Source organism: Pyrgilauda ruficollis, unplaced genomic scaffold (genome assembly GCF_017590135.1).
Source record: "Pyrgilauda ruficollis isolate IOZ18807 unplaced genomic scaffold, ASM1759013v1 scaffold15, whole genome shotgun sequence".
NCBI lineage: Eukaryota > Metazoa > Chordata > Aves > Passeriformes > Passeridae > Pyrgilauda > Pyrgilauda ruficollis.
The window spans coordinates 130,762-156,334 of NW_024513654.1; the positions used below are offsets into that span (position 1 = coordinate 130,762).

The following is a 25,573-nucleotide window of genomic DNA, read 5'->3' on the forward strand; positions in this document are numbered from 1 at the left end:
CGTCTCCAGGAAAGGGGAAGCGATCCCGTTTCGCAAGCAGGGCCGCGAAGGCCGCGGGTCCCTCCCGGGGGCGGCGGGCAGAGCGCGGCCCCCGCGTTCCCATGGCGACCGCGCCCCGCCCGCTCCGCCCGCACCAAGCATGGCCACCGCGCCGCCCTCATGTCGTCGCTTTGCGCATGCGCCTCGCTCTCTGACCAATCAGCGTCGGCTCCACCCCGGGGGAGGGGGCGTGGCCATACGCGCGGGGGGGTGGGTGACCAATCAACGCCGGCGAGGAGGGCGGGGCCTCGCTGGAACCGGGCGCCGCCGCCGCCGCCACCGCCCACGGTTGCCGCCGCCGCCCTGCCCGGCCCGGCCCGGCCCGGAGCGCCCTCAGCCCGGTCCCCTCCAGGGCCGCGGCCCCGGTGCCGGACGGGCCCCACGGGCCGGGTGTGGGCGCCCCCATGTCGGCGCCGCTGAAGAAGGGCCCCGGCGGGCTCATCGGGCTGATGAAGGACGCGTTCCAGCCGCACCACCACCACCTCGGGCCGCACCAGCCCGGCGCCGTGGACAAGAAGATGGTGGAGAAGTGCTGGAAGCTCATGGATAAGGTGGGGAGGCCGCGGGGGGCTGAGGTGGGGCGGAGTGGCCGTGGCATAGGGCTGGCCTGGGGGGTTTGGGGCTCTGGATCAGGGGGGATCTGGGATGAGCCTGGAGATGTGGGGTTGGCTGTGGGACAGAGGGGTCTGTGCGGGTGACCAATCAACGCCGGCGAGGAGGGCGGGGCCTCGCTGGAACCGGGCGCCGCCGCCGCCGCCACCGCCCACGGTTGCCGCCGCCGCCCTGCCCGGCCCGGCCCGGCCCGGAGCGCCCTCAGCCCGGTCCCCTCCAGGGCCGCGGCCCCGGTGCCGGACGGGCCCCACGGGCCGGGTGTGGGCGCCCCCATGTCGGCGCCGCTGAAGAAGGGCCCCGGCGGGCTCATCGGGCTGATGAAGGACGCGTTCCAGCCGCACCACCACCACCTCGGGCCGCACCAGCCCGGCGCCGTGGACAAGAAGATGGTGGAGAAGTGCTGGAAGCTCATGGATAAGGTGGGGAGGCCGCGGGGGGCTGAGGTGGGGCGGAGTGGCCGTGGCATAGGGCTGGCCTGGGGGGTTTGGGGCTCTGGATCAGGGGGGATCTGGGATGAGCCTGGAGATGTGGGGTTGGCTGTGGGACAGAGGGGTCTGTGGGGCTGGCTGTGGGACAGAGGGGCCTGTGGGACAGAGGGGTCTGTGGGGCTGGCTGTGGGACAGAGGGGCCTGTGGGACAGAGGGGTCTGTGGGGCTGGCTGTGGGACAGAGGGGTCTGTGGGACAGAGGGGTCTGTGGGGCTGGCTGTGGGACAGAGGGGCCTGTGGGACAGAGGGGTCTGTGGGGCTGGCTGTGGGACAGAGGGGTCTGTGGGAGAGAGGGGCCTGTGGGGCTGGCTGTGGGACAGAGGGGTCTGTGGCTCGGGGGGGATATTTGGGGGGTGAGAGGTGTGTGGGCACAGAACGGGGTGCAGCGCTTTGGGGGAAGGATGTAGTGAGGTTGGAGTGACAGGACAAGGGGGAATGGCTTCGCACTGGTGGAAGGCAGGCTTGGGTGGGATGTTGGGAATTAGGAATTGTTCCCTGGCAGGCCCTGGCACAGGGTGCCCAGAGAAGCTGTGGCTGCCCCTGGATCCCTGGCAGTGCCCAAGGCCAGGCTGAATGGGGTTTGGAGCAACCTGGGACAGTGGAAGGTGTCCCTGTGCCAGGGACTGAGACAGGATGGGCTCTGAGGTCCTTCCAACCCCAAGGATTCCATGTGGAACATGGTGGAGAAGTGAGGCATGGAGGAGAGGCCAGAGGCAGCATGGGAATGGGATGCCAGGATGGGAAGGCATGAAGGGAGATCAGCAGCTCTGCAAAGAACAAGGTGGAGGAAGAGGGGACAGTTTGGAATGGAGGATTTGGAACTGCCTGAGAGGATCTGGGGTGCGTCCCCAGGCCAGTGGTCACAGCCCTAAGGCTGCCAGAGCTCAGCATTTGGAGAACACAGGGTGGGATTGTTGGGATGTCCTGTGCAAGGCCAGGAGCTGCACTGGATGATCCTTGTGGATCTGTTCCAAGCCAGGATATTCTGTGATATCTGTATAAATCATATACATGTATAGATAATGCCAATCCTATGGGTGCTGGGGTGGGCACTGGTGGTGCTGGGAAGGGGTAGGGGCTGGTGGGGAGCTGCAGGTGGTGACAGCAGCAGGACAAGGGAGAAGTGTAGGATTTGCTCTTTGGAAGCAAATAGAGCCTGGTGTGTGGGTAGTGAATAGTGAATCTTTGTGGCAGGTCAGGTTATTCCCTTTGGAATGAACAGGACTGTGTTGCTGCACTCAGGACAAAAACATTTCCTTAAAACTGAGGAAAAACTGTAAAAGCCTGACTAAACCCTTTTGCAATAAGTACATGTAGTTAGAGAAAGATACAGTATCAAGTGATGTTTAACAAGAAAAACTTGTGGCGTGGGAGCTGGAAAAGCCTTCTTCCAGCCCCACACCTTTAGGAGGGGCTCTCTGGGGTCATTAAGACTCTCCACTCCTCCTCCTCCTCCTTTTAAAATGCCAGGAAATGGCTCTTGCCGGGGGCAGGACACCAGACCTTTTGGCCTGTTGGTGTGATGGGATATTTGATTTACTGGCCTGGCTAGGTGTGCTGGTCAGTCCAGAGTTTTCAGAAATCCTGGGGAGCTGTCAGGGAATGATCAAGTGAGTGAAAGCAGGCACGCAGAAATAGGCACAAAATAAAAATCGAGCATTTTTGTGGAATTTTCATTGATAATTACTAATCAGCCCTGAAATCAGGGCTAGGCTTGGCAGTCTGAAATGTGCAGTGCATTTTATGGCACTGAGTTCAGGGCCCTACAAGTTGTGTAGAGTAAGAGCATCACCCACATTTCCCCCAGGCCTTGGGGACTGTCACCTGGCCACCTCCTTCCCCTCTGGGAGCAGAGCAGGCAGGGATTTTGGGCATCCCACATCCAATTGCCCCTCAGGCTTATCCATTTTCCTTCTCTTCCCCTGCATTGTTTATCCATGCAGAGTCTGAACCTCCTGCAGTAAGTGCTAAAAGCAGGCAGAGCAAATGACTTCTTTAAAGGCGTATTAAATTCTGTTCCTGCCAAGAAATCACTCTGTGTTGGCTGGCTCAACAAAAGGCAGGGTTTGTAGCTGTGCCTTGCTGTGCCTGTGATGAGCTTTGATCACCTACAGAGACTGGGGCAGAGGAAAAAACCCTTTTGAGAGGTGCCATTGGCTCTCTTACAGACTCTGAGGGCCAGGCACAAGTGCTAATGTAGAAAAGGCAGCTTGGGCATGGAAACAGGACCCTAAATAAGTGTAACCTGTAAGAATGCACATTTTCATCTATAGAATGTGTAGATATAGATGGCAGCCTGTGTTTGACCTCATAACCTGCTCTGCTCGAAGGAAATGACTAGCCTGAAAAAAAAGCTGATTATTGTGGCATTTTAAAATGCAGCAGGATGTTTTCTGGGGGGAAATTTCACAGTTTTGGTCTGGGTAGCAGGTTGGATGTGTTCTCTCCCCACTGACAGAAAAGCCAAGGCTGCTGCTGTATTTGTCACAAGTTACATCAACCTCTTTTAACTCCAGGTTTACTCACAGGCAGCATGCAGAAGCTCTCAGGCTTGAAGTCTTGTTCAGTCTGACTTGTACTAGAAGAGAGATCTGGCTCTGAAAAGCCTTTCAGATTTCAGTTAGATTTCAGCTGTACTTATGCACACTCAAAGAACATCTGAATTCAAATCTCTTTAGTGGTGTAGCAAAAACCCAGAGAAGCTCGTGGTGAGAAGTGCTAAATGAATGGAAGGTGTTGAGAATGGGTTAGATTTCTGGGCCAGGAACATGAAATTCCAGGTGCAGATAAAAAACCTGCTTGTGTGCATGTTTAATAGATGATGTTTTTGCCTCTCAGAGCTGCGTGCTGTGTCTGTGTGGGTACACTACACTCACGACCTCATTTGTTAGTCTGCATAATTAGCTGGTGTTGTCAAAGCATTCTGCTTTCGGATGTGACTGATGAATTTCCTATGCAAGTTGATTCTTGTCCAAATATTTCCCCTGTAATGCTCTCCATAAGCTGCCTGACATATTTATGTCTTTCAGATTCTTTCATTTAAAGCCCTAATTTTTTTGTCAGTACCATTCCTCCCACAGCTACACATGGTCACACAGAGCATGGACATAAAATAGCCCTTTCCATCCCTGCTGGATGTTCCCCTTCAGCTGAATGAGGTGATATTTATGCATTTCTCTGCAGAACAGAGATTAAATGCAGCCCCCTGGAGTTCACTGCTGTGGGTGGTATTTGAGGAATAGGTGGCTTAGTCATGAGCTGCTTGGGATGGAGCTGAGTGGAATAAATGTGGGAAGGCACGGAGGAGGAAGAGGAGCTTTGAGATAAAGCTTCTCCAAAGGGTTTCCTGATACCATTCAGTTCCTAGAACTGATATAGAGAAGTGCCACTGCAGGTCACCTTCATTGTGAGAAGAAAGGCCAAACACAAATCTAGCAAGAGATAAGAGATGTTTGAGTAGGTTTTGTTTTGCTGTTGGCTTGCACTGGAATGAGGTGTGATCTCAGTGCAGTTAGCTGTTCAGCTGCTAAAGGAAGGAAAAAATGAGTTTTCAGAGCTGCCCTGGGAGGGAATATCTTACCTGGGAGTAGCCCCTGGATGCTCCTCAGGCTTGGGACTCTTAAATGCAGAATTAGTCAAGGCAAGCTGCAGATTATTGAGGGGAAAGATTCAATTCCAGGCCTCAAAGATCTAGATGAGATTATTTTTCCTAGAATGAGTACATAACAGATTCTTTCCTCAAAACTCAGCTGGGGAAACTGGTTTTTGACTTGCATTTGGAAAATGGAAATGGGTGAAGTCAGTTTTCGGATTCTTTACAGGCCCACCTCTCTTCATGCTGAGCTTTATTGGTGTGTCTGAAAACCCAAAAATGTCTCCCTAAATGGTTTGTTCCTCAGAGAACACAACATAAGCCAGACAAACTTTTGGATGATAATTTAAAACCGTGGATTGCTTCTGTTCGTTGCCATCACACCTAAACAAAAAAATATTTTTCTGCTTTTTTGCTCAATTTCCTTCCACGTTGCTGGTCCCTGTGGAAGGCTGCTGAGGGGCAGCTGTTCCCAGGGCTGGGAACATTCCTTTGGATGTTGTCATGATGCTGCAAGTGCACACGTAGAGAAACAAGGAAAATGCCACTGCTTTTGTTGCTGCTGTGTTATAAAAGCCCCAAGTGTGCTCAGGAGGCAGCAGTTCTTAATTATGCAGTTTTGTTTAACTGCTCATCTTAGCTAATTTTGGTCTGCTTGGTAAATAAAGAAGCTGATTTGATAATAAAATACCAGCAGTTTTGACCTTTCTGTTAACTGTTTGAGGTTATCTACTTCTTGGGAAGCATTTTACAGGGACTCTGAGAATGAGCAGTTTGCAGAACTCTCTGCTGCTGGGGGGAATTGCTTTAATTGATATTAAAGTCTGAAATGCAGCAGGTCTGCTGCTCCCATAGCTGGGTATTTTCAAAGTGTAACAGCCAAATTGTTCTCTATTTTCAGCTGGCTGAGGGAAGTGCAGGCTCTGCTTGCTTCATGTGGCTTCCTCCTCTGAGCTGACTGTGTTTGTTAGGGTTTTAAACCCACTGTATAATAAACAATTTCTGCTGAAGAAAAGGTTCTGCTGCCCAGAGCACAGCTCAGCTGGGTCCGAGGAGCATATTTAGAACCTATTCATGCTCATAGTGAAACTATTTTTTTTTTCCAGGGGACAAATGTGTTGACTCAATTTGTTGATATGGTTCAGTGTGCAATGTTCACAGGCTCCAAGGAAGCAGCAGTTGAGGCATCAGCATCAATTGACTAAATCAGCTGTCTGGCCATCCATCTCTTTATCTTAAGGCCTTGGCAGCCTCCTCAAAATGGAGGCAAAGTTTTGGTACTTTGTTTTTCCCATGTATTCTTGCAGAGGCTTTTTTAGATGTTTATTTTTTTTTACCAGCAGCCTGATTTTTCTGGTTGGAGTTTTGATACACTGTGTGCCTTTCTCTTGGCTGAAACTGAACCTTTCTCAGGTCAGCTCTTGGTGCAGGCACTGCTGTAAGTCAGATAAAATTGGAGGTGTCACTTCACGAGGTTGCTTTTTGCACATACCCTAAATGGCAAAGTGAAATGCTGAAGCACTGTTTCAGAAGGAATGACTCTGTTTACCATCTATATTTAAAGGAAGTAGGTATTTAAGCCTGCACTGTAGGGAACTGCTCAATTCCTCTTGAAGGTTTCACAAGGTTTTGTGGAAATGAGGTGCTGCAAAAGGATGTTAAACTGTTCTTTTGCTTTTTTGCTTTTTCTTATCCAATTTACTTAAGTTTTTGCATTCTGCACTGTTTGATATCTGTAATTCCCTCATACCTGGCAGTGTCATGAGTTTAGACCTCATTTATATGCTGGGTGTTAAGCAGCCAGATAATATTCATTATAGGGAAGAACTTTAGCAAAGTGTAGCCACATTTTGTGCTCAGGTTTGCTGGAAATCACAGAATATAGAGGTGTTAGACTGCTGCTTCTTACCTTGTAAACTTGATTCAAAACTGACCCCACAACTCTAATTCCAGCCCTTTCTAGAACTGATAGTTCACTACTTAATTTTTCAAATGGCTGCTTTGCCATCAACTCTCCCTTTAATTCTCTCAGTTTAGATAATGGAAACATTTGCCTATGGCGGATGGTGGAGTGGCTTCCTTTCCCCTCCCCTGTCACATAAATTTATTATCATGAGTTTCATCAGTCCACATGCACTTCAGCCCAGACATTGCATTCTTTTATGGTGGCTAGGTTTAGTATCTGGAGAAAAGGAGGCTCAGGGGAGACCTGATCACTCTAAAACTCCCTGAAAGTTATAGTGAGTTGGGGGTTGGGCTCTGCTCCCAGGCAAGCAGTGACAGGACAAGAGGAAATGACCTCAGGCTGTACCAGGGAAGGTTCAGGTGGGACATCTGGAGGAATTTCTCCATGGAAAGGATGGTCAGGCTTTGGAAGGAGCTGCCCAGGGAGGTGGTGGAGGTATCCAAGGAATGCCTGGGTGTGGCACTGGTCTGATTGGTGAGGTGGGGACCAGGCTGGACTCAATCTCAGAGGTCTTTTCCAGCCTCAGTGATTCTGGGATTCTGTAATTCCATCTGCACTTGCCCCACAAATGAGATTTGTTGCAGCAAGACCGTGACTTGTGTTTAACCCCTGACCGTGCTCCTCCCCTGGAATTTTCACAGAGCTGCTTTCTCCATCCCCACAGGTGGTACGGCTGTGTCAAAACCCCAAGCTGGCCCTGAAGAACAGCCCTCCCTACATCCTGGACCTGCTGCCTGACACCTACCAGCACCTGCGCACCATCCTGTCCCGCTACGAGGGCAAGATGGAGACCCTGGGCGAGAACGAGTATTTCCGGGTCTTCATGGAGAACCTGATGAAAAAAACCAAGCAGACCATCAGCCTCTTCAAGGAAGGGAAGGAAAGGATGTACGAGGAGAACTCCCAGCCTAGGTAAAGGAGAGAAATGGTTTTAGGTGTTTGTTGGAGGAGTTAAATGCGTTTGGAAGATTTGTGTTTAAGGTAGATTTGTCAGCTCGTCTTTCATTTTGTGCAAAGTCATAGCTGAGTTCAAGAGGCATCTTCATGGTGAACAGCATTTAAAAAAGGGATAGGTGGAGGTAGAAACTGCACTTGCTGAATATAAGGCTCTCTTGAGCAAAATAGTATGAACTTAGTGTACCTGAGAAGGTGTTTCCTCATCCAGCTTTAAGAAAAGGAAAGACAAGATGAATTAGGAGTAAAGCTCTGGGAAGGATGAATCTGACACATTTGTGCAAGGTCTAACAGGCAGAGATATACAAGGCATACATTTGTAACACCAAACTCATTTCAGGTTTTTGGAGTAGATGTTGAATTTATCTGTGTTTAAGGTAGATTTGTCAGCTCGTCTTTCATTTTGTACAAAGGCATAGCTGAGGTCAAGGGGCATCTTCATGGTGAACAGCATTTAAAAAAGGGATAGGTGGAGGTAGAAACTGCACTTGCTGAATATAAGGCTCTCTTGAGCAAAATAGTATGAACTTAGTGTACCTGAGAAGGTGTTTCCTCATCCAGCTTTAAGAAAAGGAAAGACAAGATGAATTAGGAGTAAAGCTCTGGGAAGGATGAATCTGACACATTTGTGCAAGGTCTAACAGGCAGAGATATACAAGGCATACATTTGTAACACCAAACTCATTTCAGGTTTTTGGAGTAGATGTTGAATTTAAAAAAAAAAAGGTGGAAAAAATGTGAAAACCATCCAGTGGCTGAACATAATTGCCCTGGGGAGAATGTGGTTAACGGCCTGGCAACAGCTTGGAATTACTGGAGGGGGGAAAAGCGTTGGCACATGTTTCTGGTTTAATATTGAACTCTGTGTAGCATATTCCATGATATTGAGCTCCAACCAAAGGCTGTGACAGTGGCTCAGAAGGCATTGCTGGTGCTGCTTGGATTGCTACTGCTTGTGTAGAAGAATGGATTAAGAAATGGAAGCTTCTTTCTGGAGTGCTGTTAACTGTGTGTGTATTGTTATCTGTCATAAATCTGGAACATCTGATGAGTAAATGGTGGCTGTGTCAGTCATGAATCCAAAATCTCACCTCCAGTGCCTTGGTTTTTCAGAGAGGAGCAAAGAGAAGTAATTCCAGGGCGTTAATCATCCTAGTTGGTTTGTAATCCAACTAATTGACTGGAGGGAGCAGGGGAAATCCAGATTGATAGATGTGAATGTCAGGACTGCAGCAGAGGCTGCTGTTCTCACAGCAGGCATGGCAGTCCTGGGGGAATTGCTAATTGTCCCATTTATGAATAAACAGCTTTAGCAGGGAAGGAACTGTGGGGAGACTTGTGTTAAACACAAGCATTAAAACAGCATCACATCCTGGCCACTCTCATGGCATCTTCCTCTGCCTCTGCACAGCCCAGGAAGCAGCAGTGACTGTTTGACTAAAGGGGTAACACCAGAGAGCCTTTTCCTTCTGCTGGTGCTGGAACATTCTCAGTTCTTTAATTTGTCACAGAAAAGGACAGGAGTAGAACAGCCAGTGCCTGTGATGTGTGTACCAGTTCGAGAGATACCTACACAAAGAATGAGGATTTTGGTTTTGGGGATTCTGTTAAATGCTGCACTGCCAGTGCCAGATTCAATGGTTCTTGGAACCCAGTACTTCAGTGCTATTTGTTAATTAAATTAAATGAATTTCTGCTATAAATGCACCTATAGATATAAAATATGTGTACTAATTTAAGGTGAAGAAACTGACATTTTCTCACCTTGCTAGGACCTGAAGAAAAATACTAATATTTTGGATAATAATTAGTAAATTAATAAATTCAAAATTCATAATAATTTATAATAATTTATTAAGACATTAATAAACCCAAACACTCCAAGTGTGGGAGAAGTTTTTTGGAAGGTGGTCAGCAGTCTGTAAAGCAAACAAACAGAACCTGGGTCTGCTATTCACTGGGAATGTACTCATGGCAGTGTGTAAATATATATGTATATATATATATAAATACATATGTATATAAATATATGCAAATATATACATATCTGTATGTGTATATATATATATATAAAATCCAGTTTGCTCTTGATATCTTTCATGTTTGTGGCCATTAGTCTGCAGTGTTTTGAGAACAGGACTTTAAAAGTTTAATAGATGTGTTGTTTGGACTTTTCTGACTTTTTTTGTCCCTGTTGTTTTTGAAGCCTTTTTCCTCCTCTCTTCCAGACTTCGCTTTCATTTTCCTTCTTGTTGTTTGCTTCCTATTTTCTCCCCCAAATGGCTCCTGGTGTAGAGCAAAAGGCCCAATTTTGGCATTTGCAGAAGCAGTGTGAAAGCTGGAGTTTGCTCCTCCAGCCCAGCGATGAAAAATGACTGAAGGAGGTTCAGAACTGCCCTGATCACTTGAGCATCACCCTTCTATTCCTGTCATTTCCAACTTGCTCCTTGTGTACTTCCCCTCAGACATTTGGGAGGTCTCTGTAGCTCTGTGGTTTTGGTGTACAGTGGTTCAGACTATAAATACATAAATTAACCATGGTTGTACCTCTCCTGCCTTAAACTCACGCTGTGATTTTTGTCAGGAGAGCTCACTTGTTTTGTTCAGAGAGCTTTCAAGATGCTATTTAGATTCTGCTTTAGCTCACTTCCATGTCTGTTTAAAAATTTATGCTGCTGAGGGTGCTTTTAAAGCTCTGTGTGCATTTCCTGACTGATAGGTATGAGCAGCAACTTCTGGGTACTGTTTAAACCTGAATTTCAGGGAGCAGATCAGATGCAACTTGGTAACTTTGGGGTTTTTATTAGAGATACTGTGTTGCTCCTCCGAGTTTTGATAGCTAAAAGTAACATCTGCTGGCTTGGAAACAAGTAGTGTTTCTAGAGTTAATAATTTTGGATATTTTGTTGTATGCCTGTAATAAAGGCAATTGATCCAATGATTTTTTGGCTGTGTGCAGTAATTAGGAATTCTTGAGGCTGAGCACATTTCCAGAGGTGCTGCTTCCTTTTCTTTATAGATCCAGGGGTAAATATGTGACTTCTCTATTGTGAACCTCTTGAGTTTCCTTTTTAACAACAACAAAAAGATGAAATAAACATATTTTTCCCTGCAATGTTGCTTTGCTTGATGGTGCCATTCCTACTCTGAGCATGCTGAACCTGCCTCAGGTCTCGATTTCAGTTTCATTTAGAGGCTTGGTGGTTTTGCTGGACTATTTTTTTTCCTGTTTCCATTGCAGGAAGCTTTTACTTTCTCAGCCCTCTTGCTTGCACAGAAGAGCTGCAATTTGTCAGCTTTTCACACCAAATAAATTACTTCTTGCAGCAGTAGTTTTGCAGTTGTGTAAATAGATTATACTTGACATGGCAGGAGTGAAAAATAGCTTGTTGGTCAGGAGACAGGTAGAGGAATTTTCTGTTCCTTGGGAAAGGATTAATTAGGCTGAAGAGTCCATTTTTCACCAAAGAATCAAATTTACTAATTATGTTAAAGCAGTCTATAAGGAGGGAAAATTCAGAGAGGTTATTTACTAAATAAAATCAGAGCACTGCAAATGTTTCCACATTAAGAGGACAGCTATGGGAGCTGCAGGGGGAGTGAGGAGAAATAATTTTTCAGGATGTGGACTGGATGTTTAAGGAACAGCACAAGTTATTTTTCTAGTTCAGCTGTGGGAAACAAATTGTTAACAAAGCCAGTTAAAAATAAATATATCTGTAGAGAAAATGGGGTTAAGCAGGGAATACAATAAACTTTTTCCATAGAGCATGGAGGTGAAAAAAAGTCTTGGGAAGCTGATCCGTGTTGAATTGTTCTTCTGACAACAGCTTAGGGGATGCTGGCTCAGCAGGATTTCATATTCTTCTCCAGTTCCAATGTTAAGACTCACTAATTTACACAGGAAAAAGCTACCAGTGTTTAATGTCTCCTGGAAATGACCATGCATATCTCTGAAGGGGAAGGAAGTGCATGAAGAATGACTTGGAGAAAGAAAAAAAAAAAAAAAGAAAAAGGTTGGAATTTGAAGAGGAAAAAGTTGGAAAACACTTGTGTTAAACCCTGAAGCAGAAAACCCTCTGGGAAGAGGGGGGCTGGTGCTCTAATCTCATATTTGAGACCTCTTGCACACATTGCTGCCCAGGGAAAACGAGATAGTGCAAAATGTGGAACTCAAAATGGTGTGTTTGAGTCCCCTTTCTGTCACTTCCTTCTAATACAGCAGCACTTTTTTTTTTTTTTTTAAACAAAACCCACTAGTGTGAAGTCTACATCTGCATTTAAATTAGAACATCTTAAAGAAAAGAACAGGCTCCAAAGCTGCCCACAAGAAAGGTTTCCTTGCCAGGCTCCAGCATATGAACACTAACTAACTGCTTATTACCCAAGAAGAAATTCATTATCATGTAAATGTTGTTGGAGGGGAGGAATGTGAATTATTTCTTTCTAATTTGGTTTTAAATTGCAGTTTAGGTGATAGTTTTGGAACTTAAGTAACACTTAGCATAATTGGCTTAAGCTTACATTCATTATAGTTTTCTTTCTGTCTAAAATTGGACCAGCATCTTGAAAATCAATTTGTGGACAAATGCAAGATTTCAGATGATTGCATAATAAGGAAGGAAGATTTTTATTCTTCTTTCCTCTCAGAGCCTATAAAACTGTAGAATTTTATGGGAGGCTGTGGACTCGCTGTTGTGGGTGGAATTACAAGCACGTTGCTTCATTTGTAGTAATTATCATTGGAAATGTGATGGATTTCTCCATGCTGGCAAAAATGTGCTGCTGCTGCTGCTACTTGGCAACTGTATCGTGTCTCTTGGGTGCTTGGCTGGGGTGTTGAGGGCTGGGATGCCACATTTGGGATTTCTGGGGTTGGATTTTAGCCCATCCCACCCCTGCCATGGGCAGGGACACCTCCCACTATCCCGGGTTGTTCCTTGGGCACTCCCAGGGATGGCAGCTCTGCCAGGGCCTGCCCACCCTAAAATAAATAATATTTTCCCTTAGAATAAAGATCTTTTTAATATCTACCCTGAACCTGCCCCAGCTCCTTGTCAATCCCATTTGGTATCCAGTTTTGAGGTGGCTGAAGATGAATAATGAAATATGGGGTCTTCCTTGATTTGGAAACAGAGTTTTTGTGCTCTGTTTTTCTCTTTTAGTACTGCAAATAGTGCCCCTGAAATACAAATTTTTACTCCAGTGCACAGAGCACAAAATTAGGTATAATGAGAGGTGTCCTGAGAAGTAAGTTGTGTAATCCCCTGAATCTGGTAAAATAAATTAATCTGTTACCTAAATGAGAGTTTTATCCATTACCTTGTCAGTCCTCTGAATATGTGTTTAGCTCTTTAAAGACCATTAATAATACCAAATGTATTCCTCTCTTTAAAGCATAATCTCTAAATTTAAATTTTAGAAGTGGATTTTTAGCTTCTTAACAATGGAAAAAAAATGTAACGCCAACACTTGTGCCAAAAATAATAATTCCAGATCCTTTAAAGGTCAGTTGGTTTGGTCCTTGTGGTCAGCACAGTGGCCTGATTCCTTTCTGCTTCCCATCAGTCACAGCCATTTGCATACTGATAGGAATATGTGACATTTTGGGGTGGTTTATGTGTTCTGTGTTATCTTTTGAAGTGATGGGCAGGCTCTGCTCACAGAACTCAAGGTGATAAAATATATTTATGTGATTGAAAAATGCCAGGTTTCAGTGGAGCATAAGGAAACTGCCCTGTAATGCCTAAAGCACTGAAAAAGGAGGAGCTGATGGTGAAAAATTCTATAGAACAAGCAATAAATATAACATGAATCCATTCTTTTATTTACTCGGAGGAAATCCTGTGAATGTTACAGAGCTGGCTCTCTAAGGTGCCTTCTGTTGAGCCAGCAATAGTTAAGTGGAATTTCATTCACTTCCTGTGTTGCAAGTTTTGTTGAAAGTAGTTCCGCTGTTTCTATTTTTAACCTGATCAGAGGAGCCTGAGCTGCCTCAGGGTTACAAAAGACAGCTTGGGATCACCTCGAGCATTTCCACTCGCTGCTTCTGTGAACATGAGCACACAGAAAACTCCTGCCTGGGGTGGGAGCACAGCATCAAATTCTTCTTTTTGAAGGCAGGCATATCAAACTCTCTGCTGAAATCAAACTGCTCATGCCTGGTGCATCTGAAAGCCCCTGTGACATGAGAACCTCACATCTTTGTGGTTTCTGAAAGGTGCATTTTACTTGTTGGAGTCGTTAAAAGAGCTGTTTGGGTTGGTTTTTTGGTTTGTTTTTTTAAATTAATTTTCTTTTTAAACTCTTCAAGTGTAAAATTGTAAGTTGCAGTTACAGGAAAAAAAACTGTGGGTTTGTGGTTGGTGTTTTCATAGCTAGTGGAGCTTGCAGTTTATCCAGTGGATGCTAACCATGTCACCTCAACAGAATCTGATGGTAAGAGTGTAAGAATAAGAAATAAGGACAATAATTACAGAGAAGTGAAGCATTTTGAGGTTGATTTCTTGTGCTACAGCTCATAATTCCTGTGTGTTTGTAACATGCCTTCAGCAGAATGAGCTTTACAGTGTGTGCACGTCAAATGATGGCATGTGAGCACAATATTGTGACTGAATCAGCCTGTGGAGCTGATCCTTGCTACGTGTGAGGAGCTAAATTATATTGTGTCAGCTGGATGGCTCTGAAGGAGATGAGAAATACTGGAAGAAAATGAAAAAATCCTAGCTGGCAGTGGCAGAAATGGTTGTGCCACGTTAACATTGCCTTGAGGGGAAGAGGCATTTAGTCACAAAGCACATTAATTTAACTAATTGTGTCAGTGTGGCTGAGAGACACATCCCTGATTAAACCAAACCTTTAATGGCTTCCAAGATGGAGCCCATACAGTGAAAGAACTTTTGTCCAGGAAACTGGGAAAGAAAAATCTGCTGAGGGTCTGGGGGGAGACAACACCACCAGAACCCCCAGCTGGGGCTGGCAGTGGGGGCTGCACTTGGAAATTTCTGCTCAGCCTCCTGAATTCCACAGAAATGTGTGGAGCAGCCCCAAACCCATCCTGGGGCAGGAAGGAAGAGCAGAACCGCAGCAGAGGGGGCTTGGGGCAGGAAGGAGGGGACCCTGTCCCTGGGCATGGGGGAACTGAAGGAACTGAAGGAACACTCTTGCTTCATGCTGGTTTTGGTTCCCCAAAGCTCAGAGCCTGGTGGGTGCTGGGGCTTGAGCTGAGCTGGGCAGCAGGGTTTGGGCTGAGCAGGCTCTGGAGCTGTGTCTGGCTGGTTCCAGAACCAATTCTCAGCTCACTCTGTGTGCACAAGCACTGATCCCTCCATGCTCCAGCTGCAGGTGTTCCTCTCCACGTGTCAAACACTTGGCTACTGTATACAGTGGAAAAAAAATATTTATCTTCCACATTTTCACTTGTTGATTCGTTATTTCCAACCATAATAAACCGAAAGCTTTGCACATACGTGTGAAAGCACTTGGGGCTGTGAAATCCCACCTCAGCTGGTGTTGTGAGCACAGAACCAGCTCTGGCTCTTTGAAGCTGGCCCAGGTGTTGCCTGCAGCTGCCTGCACACTCTGGGGACAGCGCTGTGATGTGGCCTGAGGTCCCTGGGTGACGTTTTTGGCACTGCTTGGGTGGCAGTTGTTGAAATTCCCCAGCAGCAGGATTTAGGTGCTGCACTCAGCTCTTCCCAAACTGGCATTTCATTCTTTAACTTGTTTAATTTTAATTAATTCTTGTAGGATTTAATTTTAACTTGTAAGATTTAGTTCTTTAATTTATAATTTGTCTCCGGTGGAGCCCTCGGTGACAGTGTTGTGTGGATTACTGTGTTTAAGTAAAATTTTGAAAAATGGGACATTGCTGGAGGTCTGTGGCCAAAACTGTTTGGAAATCTCCAGTCTAAGAGCCATAAATGTTCTTTGAATATGTGCCCCTTTTTCTGAGAGTGCGTTCACATCTGCTTAGTTGAAGCAGTTGCAATAAGGACAGTTCTGACGTTACTAAAAATAAAACACAATCATCATCAGTAAGCTTTGACATGCCAATAAAAATATTCTCTAGAATTGCAAGTGTTTATTTGGTCTGTATAAATTTGCAAATATGTAAATTGCTAAAATAAAGCAATTTTTGTCCTGTTAGCATAGGATTGCTAACTGCTGTATGTAAAAGCCAGTAACACAAAATATTTTGCAATTTGCTGCTCTTTATGTTCACTTCCTGTGGTTTTTCCTGTTATTTACTTACAATATAGCTGAATATTTGTAAAAAAATATGACAACCTTGAGAATTTAAAATGTTCAGCTGGTTTTGGAAACCAAGTCCTTCAATGTGTGTGTGTAAAACCGTTTGTTTATCCATCCTTAAGGCTGAGGAAGTTCTTATTTCTCTCATTAACTGATGTGCTCAGCTGAGTGCAAGCACTTCCTGGAGCTCAGCTGGGGCAGAAGAGATAAACAGCTGGGCACTGGAATATTCCCTGGCTTTTTGCAGTGTTTTGTTTGAACCATGCACTTGTTCAGGGTCAGAAATGCATCAAAGTGCTTTTCTGTCATACCCAAATTTCCCCACATTGTGCTGGGCAACAATAGGAGAGTACAAAATCATTAGCAGGTTTATTAAAGCCTCTGTTTTTTTAAACTCAGTAAAAAAAAAGTCCATAATTTTTTGCTTGGGTTGTAGATTAAATGGATTAAATGATTGACAGCAGCCTGGTGTTTGGTTTTTCTTCTTGCACTAACACAAACTGTCCTCTTTTTTTTTTTTTCCTTTTTATGAAAGTGAGGGCTTTCAGAATTCCACAGCTCTGATTTACAATTTTTCTAGTGTTTATCAGAAAAAGGCATTGCAGGGACACGGTGGGAATCTCCACGGGAGGGACCTGGGGTGGGAATTTACAGTTAAATCACCTTCCCTGTAGCACGAGCTCAGAATGTGAGCCTTCCCCTCAGAAATGCAAAGAGAAACACACATGAATTACTTCACGTGCCAAACCCAGTCTGTAGAACTGCTTCAAAATACCCAGTCTGAGTGTGTGACACATCCAGAGACAGCTGGGGAGTGGGACAGCTCGGGGAAGAGCAGCTGGGGGCTTTTCCTTCTCTTAATCCCAAGCACCTGCTGTTGTTGGACACGTATGAAATGACAAAAACCAGAATTCTCTGTGTAGCTGGTGTTTTCCGTAAACACTTTGAGCAGATTTCGTTGCTGCACACAAATGAAAATGTAGGTGAATAAAGAAGGGTGAGAAGGAACTGCTGTCAGAGAAAATTTAGAGTTTTGGACCCTTCTAATGTACCCAGTCAGGGTATGGAGAAAGAGCTCATGAGGGGCTGAGGAAATACTAGAATATATGTCAAGCAATATGGTCACTTCCAATTGAGTCTAGACCCTGTGAAAATGTGGGAAATGTCCAGGGAATTTTTGTGGAAAGGCTTGAGGTCAGTTCTGCAATCAGGCACGTTAACAGGATAAGTCCTTCAAATGGCCACAGCATGTTTGGAGCAAGTGGTATCTGAAAAACATCCAAGATGAAGTGAACAGGAACCACTCCAACCAGGACAGCAGAAACTGGTGAAAGGCTGGAGCCTGGGGGAGTGGAGTTTGCTGCCAAACACAAGTGTTCTGCAACAGCAGCAAACTCAGGGAGAGAGATGGGAAAAGAAGAAAATCCGATGTGGCTGGGGATGTTCCCTCCCTCTGTGGTTCAGTGTTGAAATAATCAGTGCCATGAGTGAGCCTGTGCCGTGCCTGGTGGGTGATGCAGCTTTCTGAGCAGCTCTGGTGTGTTGGGCACAGCTCACAAGTTGTTCTTCCCCACATGATGCCAGTTCCTTCTTTTACCTTCAAGCACGTGATATGAGGGTGAAAAAAAACCTCCTCTGGCCTAGAAATATCCCTGTCTCTTTTCAGGAGCTTTTCCTAGCAATGGAGTGGAGGAGAATATTTGGAATATTTGGATAAAGGAGTGAGAGTGAGAGGTGCCTCTGGTGAATAGAACAGCAAAAAATATCTATTCTCTTTTCCAGCTTAAAAAAGGGCATTTCCTGTGGGACAGAGCACTCCTGATGTCTCAGTGTCACCAGGCAGAGAAGGGACTTGAGGTCCCAGCTGTAATTCAAATTGGATAATTAAACACAGTATGTTGGAGAGCTTTGGTGTGTAAGTTGTGACCATTTTAGGAAAAACCTGCAGGTGTTTTTGCATTCCCTTGGGAGGTTGGGGCTGTTAGGATCAGTTAGAGATTCCCTGAGCAAATCTATTGTGTTGGGAGCCTCTGGAGACCTGCAAAGACATTCAGCTTCCATTGTCTGGGGCAGCAGTAGTTTTATGTGCTCTCAAAAGGAATTTTCAGACCCAAACCTGATGAGTTTTTTTTCAGTACTCAGTAGGTGAGGTCTGAGTATTGGTTTTGCACATTTTTTGTGAATGTGTTTTTCCCTGGGAGGATTTTTGCCTGCCCACTTTAAAGAGGTTATACAGAGTTTGTCATTGTGGAAAATGTCTTGACAAACACAGACCTTGCTGGTAGTTCCCATGTTTTGGATGTTCTAAATGCTGGGGAAACACTTGAAAGAGAGCCCCAAATAAGAGTTTTGCATGCTGGGATCATTCTTGAATTGCAATAAGTGCTGGTTCTGCTTTGCTTGGAATACTAAACTCTTTTTTTTTCCTAAAATAAACAATTTTTGTGGTCCTTTGCAGGAGGAACCTGACCAAACTGTCCCTGATATTCAGCCACATGCTGGCAGAACTCAAAGGGATTTTCCCCAGTGGCCTCTTCCAGGGGGACACGTTCCGGATCACCAAGGCAGATGCTGCAGAATTTTGGAGAAAGGCTTTTGGTGAAAAGTAAGTTTCTAACTGTGCTTAAAAATAGAGATGTGGGAGCAAATTGCACCCAGTGTTTTTTAAGAATTCTGTTTGGCCATTCAGGCAGGGCTTTGTCAGGTTAAAATAAATGATGGGAGAGACCTGCTGGTCATTTGGTCATCTCTGGGCTGAGGTAAGGAATTATTCCTACATGAAATTTCCCAGTTTTTGTCCTGCCTGGTTTTAAATGTGTCAAGGGATGAATCTTTCCCCAGTTTCCCCAGGAGACTCTTGTATTGTCACAGTGTTTTCCTTGATTATTCAGCTTAAATTTTCCTCTCCTTGATTTAATTCTTTAACTTTTAAGTAAGCTCTACAAGCTATGCAAAATAATCCTTTCTTCTTCCAAAGGTTACCATGCCCCCAACATGGGTTGTTCTTTAGCTAAGCCATAATATTATATTCTTTTCATCTTCCCTCCAATTAGCCTTTCCAATCATTTACTCACCTCTCTTCTTCTCTGGATTTCTGTTTGCAAAATGGCTTTGCTGAGAGTGAAGGGGAAAGGGAAATGCAACAGTGTTTGTGTGCAGACTGCTGAAATGTCAGGTTTAATTTCTGTATCTAATGAAACACTGACTAAATGAACCATGGAGGTGTTCACAGCAATGTTTGGGGATTAAAGTTAATGGATTGGGTACTGCTTTCAAACTGAGGGAACTGAGGTACTTCACCTAAAGAGTTTAATTAGTAGCTGTCAGAACAAAAAGCCATAATGTATTTACTCATGAATAGCACAGTTGTCTGAAGTGAGGCATTTTCTTTCTGTGTTTCTATGCCACTTGATTTATTAAGAAAAGGAAAATATTCCTTTAAACAGGAGCCTGTGTTTTGGCTTGTGATTATCTTCCTTCTCCAGTTAATCCTTCTTTAGAGAGTTGGTTGCAGCTTTTTTTTAACCATCTAGACTTAACTTCTTCTCTGCCAGCTACAACACTGTGAAATTATTATCAAGTGATGCTGTGGTAGGACTGCAGGAAGAGGGAAAAGAGAAACCAGAGGGGGGCTTCTAATTTCAAAATCTTGCATGTGCAGAGAAAATTGTCATAATTTCATTTGGCTGCTGATTTCCTGCAGTACCAAGAAATCTGGGGTTTTTTTGTGTGACGTGAATAAATCTCATGTGGCTGTTTGTGACTTTCCTATGTTATCACAGCATGGGTTCTGACAAAGGTGTGGCTGTGTGCATGGTGGTGCTCAGCCATTTCCCATTCCCTGTTTTCCCCAGGACCATTGTTCCTTGGAAGAGCTTCCGCCAGGCCCTGCACGAGGTGCATCCCATCAGCTCTGGCCTGGAGGCCATGGCCCTCAAGTCAACCATCGACCTCACCTGCAATGACTACATCTCAGTGTTTGAGTTTGACATCTTCACACGACTCTTCCAGGTGAGAGCTGAGGAATGGGAATCACCTGAAGTGGCTCAGTGTTATACTCTTCTTTATCCAGGCCAATATTTTACACTCATTATTTGTAGTGTATGTGATTTGTTTGTCTTGCCCTCCATCCCTTAAAGAGTAATACTTAAGACCCCATACTGCAGTAAAAGTGGGTGATATTTCTGCCTGTAGAATCACAAAATCCCTAAATATACGCTGCAACTCCCAGGCACATTCAGCATCCTGCCATGAATCAGGTTTTCTCTTTCAAAGGTCACTTTGAGACTGAAGCTCTGACACAGCTTCTGCAAGCCAGGAAATGTGAAGCTTAGTTTATCACTCTGTCTTCCCTTTCTTTATAGTCAGATTTATTTTCCATGGAGGGGGGTTGTTCAGGATGGAGCTCAAGCATGGAAATTTGGGCTTCCTAGCTTTTGAACTGCCCCAGCCAGGATGTTGTAAACGTGTCTGTGTGTGTGAGAAATCTCTGTATCACTGAAGGGATATTAACAGTAGGTAAAATTCTTCCCCACAGTCTCTAATAGTGCTAAATTCAAAAACACAGCTTCTGATGGTACAATTGGGTATTTACAAGAACAATCACTTACTTCTTTGGCTCTGACTTGCCTTTTCCCATGTGATGGGGTGGGTTGTAATTAAGATACGTCTAGATGAAAAATTCCCATGTTTGGTGTTGCAATGTAGCTGATCTCATTCAGCACTTTTTCCAAGTGTTGTACATAAAGAACAAGTCAAGAGCTGCTGCAAATTCCAGGGGATACAGAGTTCTTAGGGAGTGCTGATACCTTCCTGTAGAGGATTTTAAAAATGTGGAAAAATCAGGTGAGATTTACACACCCAAGCCCTTCTCAGGACTGAGAGATTCCAAATGGCTGTTATGACTTTTGGGGCATCTTTTTAAGCAATATTTGAGATTTGTGTGCTGGTTTCTTCATTCAGATCTGAGACCAGCCACAGTTCTTGCCACACCCTGGTGAGGTTGGGTTGGTGAGGGACAGTCACAAGTTACAGACAGTGAAACTGAGACACAGAGGGGAGGTCACTGTCCCCAGGCCATGCAGGAAGTCGGTGTTGGAGAGCAGAGCAGTCGTGGTTCCTGGGATCTGCATAATCTCATTAAACTCCTGCCTTTATCCCTGTCTGGGCAGTGAGTCATTCTCTCTGCAGAAGCAGCACAATTGATGGCTATTCTTAAGCTGCGACCTCAGTGACTTCTCCTTTTGTATTTATTAGAGGAGTTTTGATTAAGGTATGTTTTAGGTGATAATTTTATCCGCAAAAAGCAACAAACTCAAATGCCAAGTACTGCACGGGAATGAATGTTTTGGTTTCTCTACTGGATTTGTGGTGGAACAGAAACATGTTTCATTCCCTTTGATTCAGGAATATTAACCCTTTGCAGAAGTGTGTGGTTAATTTGTTTCTTTGGTGCTTCCCCAGCCCTGGTCATCCTTGCTGAGGAACTGGAACAGCCTGGCAGTGACTCACCCTGGGTATATGGCATTCCTCACCTATGACGAGGTGAAGGCCAGACTGCAGAAATTCATTCACAAACCTGGCAGGTGAGAGAGAGCTCAGGCAGCAGGGAGGGTCTGGCTGCCACCACTGATTGCAGCAGGGCTGACAGGTTATCTGTGTTTCCTTTCTGCAGCTTGTGTGCTTACTTCTGGGCTGCTTTTAAACATGGAAACCTCCTGTAGTCTGTTTGTTTGTTGGGTTTTTCAAAGTTGATTTGAAACAAATGGTTTTAAGGATGTTAACTTCTCCTGCTTTGGATTCTGGGTTTAATTTCACCTGGAGGCCAGTGCTTGGGTTTTTTTCTCATTTTGTATCATATTGCAAAGTTCCCCTTTGAACTGCCTGGGCCTCAGTTGAGGAAAGCTGCTACAAATAACCAAATTATTCCTACTAATTTTATTTGCTGTCTTGATATGGCCAGACAAAGGCTGCCTACTTGTCATTGAATCTTTTCTGTCTGTTCCCAGCTGAGGTTTCTTTTCCTTTTGTGTTTTCAGTTACATTTTCAGACTGAGCTGTACCCGCCTGGGTCAGTGGGCCATCGGCTACGTCACTGCAGATGGGAACATTCTCCAGACAATCCCCCACAACAAACCTCTTTTCCAAGCACTGATTGATGGCTTCAGGGAAGGCTTGTAAGTAACTTTATAAAAATCAGGACAACAAAGCAGTTAAAATTTGAATAGCCCCATTGCTGTCAGTGGAATAAGTCATTGCTGAACTATTTTGGCACTCAGGAGTTACTGACAGCTGTCTTTGCACTGGAGAGCTGTGCAGGAGCAGATGATAAATGTGCACCAGTGCTTCCCTTCTCATAAATCCCTTTTTTTTTTTTTTGTCAAATCCTTAATTTGAACCAATAACTTGTTTAATTTTGGTCCGATCATAAAATTCATCCAAAACTTTAGAATTCAGAATACCTTGACTTCCCACCCCTTGCTTCTCACCTTTATTCTTCCTTCCCTTCCCACCTCCAAAAGAAACCTTAGATCTGTGTGTGTGTACATGTGTGTACAGGCACATACAGAGATATTTTTTCTCCCAATTTCTTCCAGTTATTTATTTCCTGACGGCCGGAATCAGAATCCTGACTTGACTGGCTTGTGTGAGCCCACACCTCAGGACCACATTAAAGTTACCCAGGTGGGTAAAATATTCCATTCCATCCAATTCTCTGCCTTCCTCCCTGATTTCTACCCTCCTTAGCTATTCACCCAGTTCTGTCATCCTTGGTATTCCCAAGATGTGTTTTTAGTGCTGCAGTATTTTACAGGAATTCAGAAATCTTTGTGTGATAGGGATGCACTGATGAGATTGCAAAGACAGATTTTAAGGGTTTATTTTTAGAATGTTCTGCCAACATTGATGCTTTTGTGCCATTCAACATCAACATGTTTTGAACCCTGCATTTCATGGGGTGCTTAAATGAAAATTAGTGGATAATTTTATATTTAATTCCACTTTTTTTCAGAGCTTGACAGATGCATCTAGCACATAAAATGACAGTGAAATCTTTGCATATTTCTGTTCTCCCTGTGATTTATGCTGTCTCTCCCTCAGGAACAATATGAGCTGTACTGTGAGATGGGCTCCACGTTCCAGCTGTGTAAAATCTGTGCTGAGAACGACAAGGACGTGAAGATTGAACCTTGTGGGCACCTGATGTGCACCTCCTGTCTCACAGCCTGGCAGGTGAGCCTTGGCCTCTTCTTTATCTCTCTCCTCTTTATCTCTCTGAGGGCAGCTGCTTGATCTTTTACAGGTATTCTCTTCTTTTACAGATTTCTTACAGATTCTTATACAGAATATCTTTTACAGGTATTCTCAGATCTGTTCAGGTGTGGAGAGAATGTAGCAGAAACATTGTCCCATGATGTCACTGCATCAGAAGCTGTTTAGATTCCTGATCTCTTAATGTGGAATAAGGAAAAACTGTGAATACTTGCTAAAGCTCTGTTTTTCTACTTCAAGGAGAAAACATTCCTTATTTCTAGCCCAGTTTGCCTTTGTGTTCCTCTCAGTTGAAAGCTCCCTGCCAGAAAGCAGGTTAAAAGCTGATTGTTTCTGGAGCAGGTGATAATTGTGCACCCAAAGGCTGCTGTGACAGATCTCTTCTGTCCCCTGCAGGAATCCGAAGGCCAAGGCTGTCCCTTCTGCCGCTGTGAGATCAAAGGCACAGAGCCAATCGTGGTGGATCCGTTTGATCCCAGAGGAGGAGGAGGATTGTCCAGGCAAGGGGCAGAAGGAACCCCCTCTCCTAATTACGATGATGATGATGATGACAAAGCTGATGATTCCCTCTTCATGATGAAAGAACTCGCTGGTACCAAAGTAAGGTCATAAATGATAAACGACAAATGTGGCAGTGCCTTTTCTGCAGCAGTTTTCTCTTAGTGATTGTGCCTGTGAGGTTTGTCAGACTGTGTAACAGTAAAGATCCTGCTCCCTATGGAAAACAGGGATTTAGGTCCAGTTTTGTGAGCTCACTTCACACTGTCAGTTTGGGATCACACTTTGAAGCCTTTGATCTTTTGTGTGTTGTCTTGGAGGAATCCCCAGAGGGGTTAAAAATCTGGCCTGACCTGTTGGAATGGAAGGTCTGGGTTTGGAACACTCCCCTGTGTGTTTATATTTTGATTTTCTGGCCAGAATTCACCCAGATCAGCAGAAATTCATCCATTTTTCCCCAGTGGTGGATACAGCCAGGCAGGTACAGCCTTCCCAAGGTCCTGATAAATGACAGGGTAGAGGGCAGGCTCTTCTGCTGAGGAACTCAATTTAGCTGTCATCTTTTTATATTGTGGCTGATAAATCTGTCTAATAAATGTGTGATAACTCTGCTTCCCTCCAGGAGCTGTGTACAGGCATTCTTTGTGGATCCCTGCATGGCTTTTTCATTTCATTTTCATTTCTCGTTTTAAAATCTGATTGCTGCTCTTGCATTTTTTTTTTACTGCATAGGGAAGTGGGTTTGAATTTGGCTAATTTTTAATAGCTGAATCAACTAAAATAAGCTGCATTTCCTGTCAGAAAGAATCTTCATCTCTGATTTACCTGGAGTCTTTTTTCCCTTTATCTTCCACCCTGTGAAATAATGTACTAATCAGTAAACACTATTCCTGGAGGGCTTTTTTTACACATTTTTGGGAAGCAAAGAAATTTTCTTGGTGTGACATCCTGTCAATGTTGGTATTTTGTTGGCTTTAGTGAGCTCAAACATACGTGAAGCTTTTAAAAATGAAACAGCACTGGCTTTGATTGTAAAAAAAAGAGAAAATAAAGAGAATAACAGACACTGTGCTGCTTTGTTAAGTGGAAAACCAGCTTTCCAGAGACAAAAATGGAGGGTTTGGTGCACAGCAGTGCTCTGTAGTGAAAGCAGTTTGCACAGGAGGCTTTGCAGCAGATCGTGCCCTCTGGTGTTGAAAAGCAGCTTGCTGTTGAAAAGCTCAGGGCCCACTGAGGCAGGTTTGTTACTCCACGAGAGCAGCTTGGTTTCTGTCTCTAAGCTGCATTTTCGTTACTCCATCAGGACAACTTGATTTGTGTTTCTAAGTTGCTTTTCATTACTCCATCAGGACACCCTGGTTTGTGTTTCTAAGTTGTATTTTTGTTATTCCATCAGGACAGGTGGTTTGTAGTTCTAAATTGCATTTTTGTTATTCTATTAGGACAGCTTGAGTTGTGTTTCTGAGTTGCATTTTCATTACTCCATCAGGATTCCTTGATTTGTGTTTCTAAGTCATATTTTCGTTGCTCCATCAGGATACCTTGATTTGTGTTTCTAAATTGCATTTTTGTTACTCCATTTGTTATTGTTTGTTAACCCACCTTGGTTTGTGTTTCTAAATTACATTTTTGTTACTCCTTTTGTTATTATTTGTTAACCCACCTTGGTTTCTGTTTCTAAGTTGCATTTTTGTTACTCCTCTTGTTATTATTTGTTAACCCACCTTGTTTTGTGTTTCTAAATTGCATTTTTGTTACTCCATTTGTTATTGTTTGTTAACCCACCTTGGTTTGTGTTTCTAAATTACATTTTTGTTACTCCTTTTGTTATTATTTGTTAACCCACCTTGGTTTGTGTCTCTGAGCTGCATTTCAGTGGTGTCTCACTGCTAAGCTTGGA

General features: G+C 44.4%; 1 protein-coding gene across 1 annotated transcript in view; it reads left to right on the top strand.

Annotated features, from left to right (window-relative positions):
* The first annotated feature begins 787 nt into the window (after positions 1-787).
* The window catches only part of CBL (Cbl proto-oncogene), a 34,916-nt gene continuing 10,130 nt past the window's right edge, over positions 788-25,573 (top strand). The window contains exons 1-9 of the mRNA XM_041461109.1: positions 788-1,070; positions 7,361-7,608; positions 18,362-18,508; positions 19,758-19,914; positions 21,367-21,488; positions 21,942-22,079; positions 22,500-22,587; positions 23,005-23,136; positions 23,572-23,775. Of these exons, the coding sequence (XP_041317043.1) occupies positions 924-1,070; positions 7,361-7,608; positions 18,362-18,508; positions 19,758-19,914; positions 21,367-21,488; positions 21,942-22,079; positions 22,500-22,587; positions 23,005-23,136; positions 23,572-23,775 (1,383 nt within the window). The 5' untranslated portion in view covers positions 788-923. The remainder of the gene's footprint in view (positions 1,071-7,360; positions 7,609-18,361; positions 18,509-19,757; positions 19,915-21,366; positions 21,489-21,941; positions 22,080-22,499; positions 22,588-23,004; positions 23,137-23,571; positions 23,776-25,573) is intronic.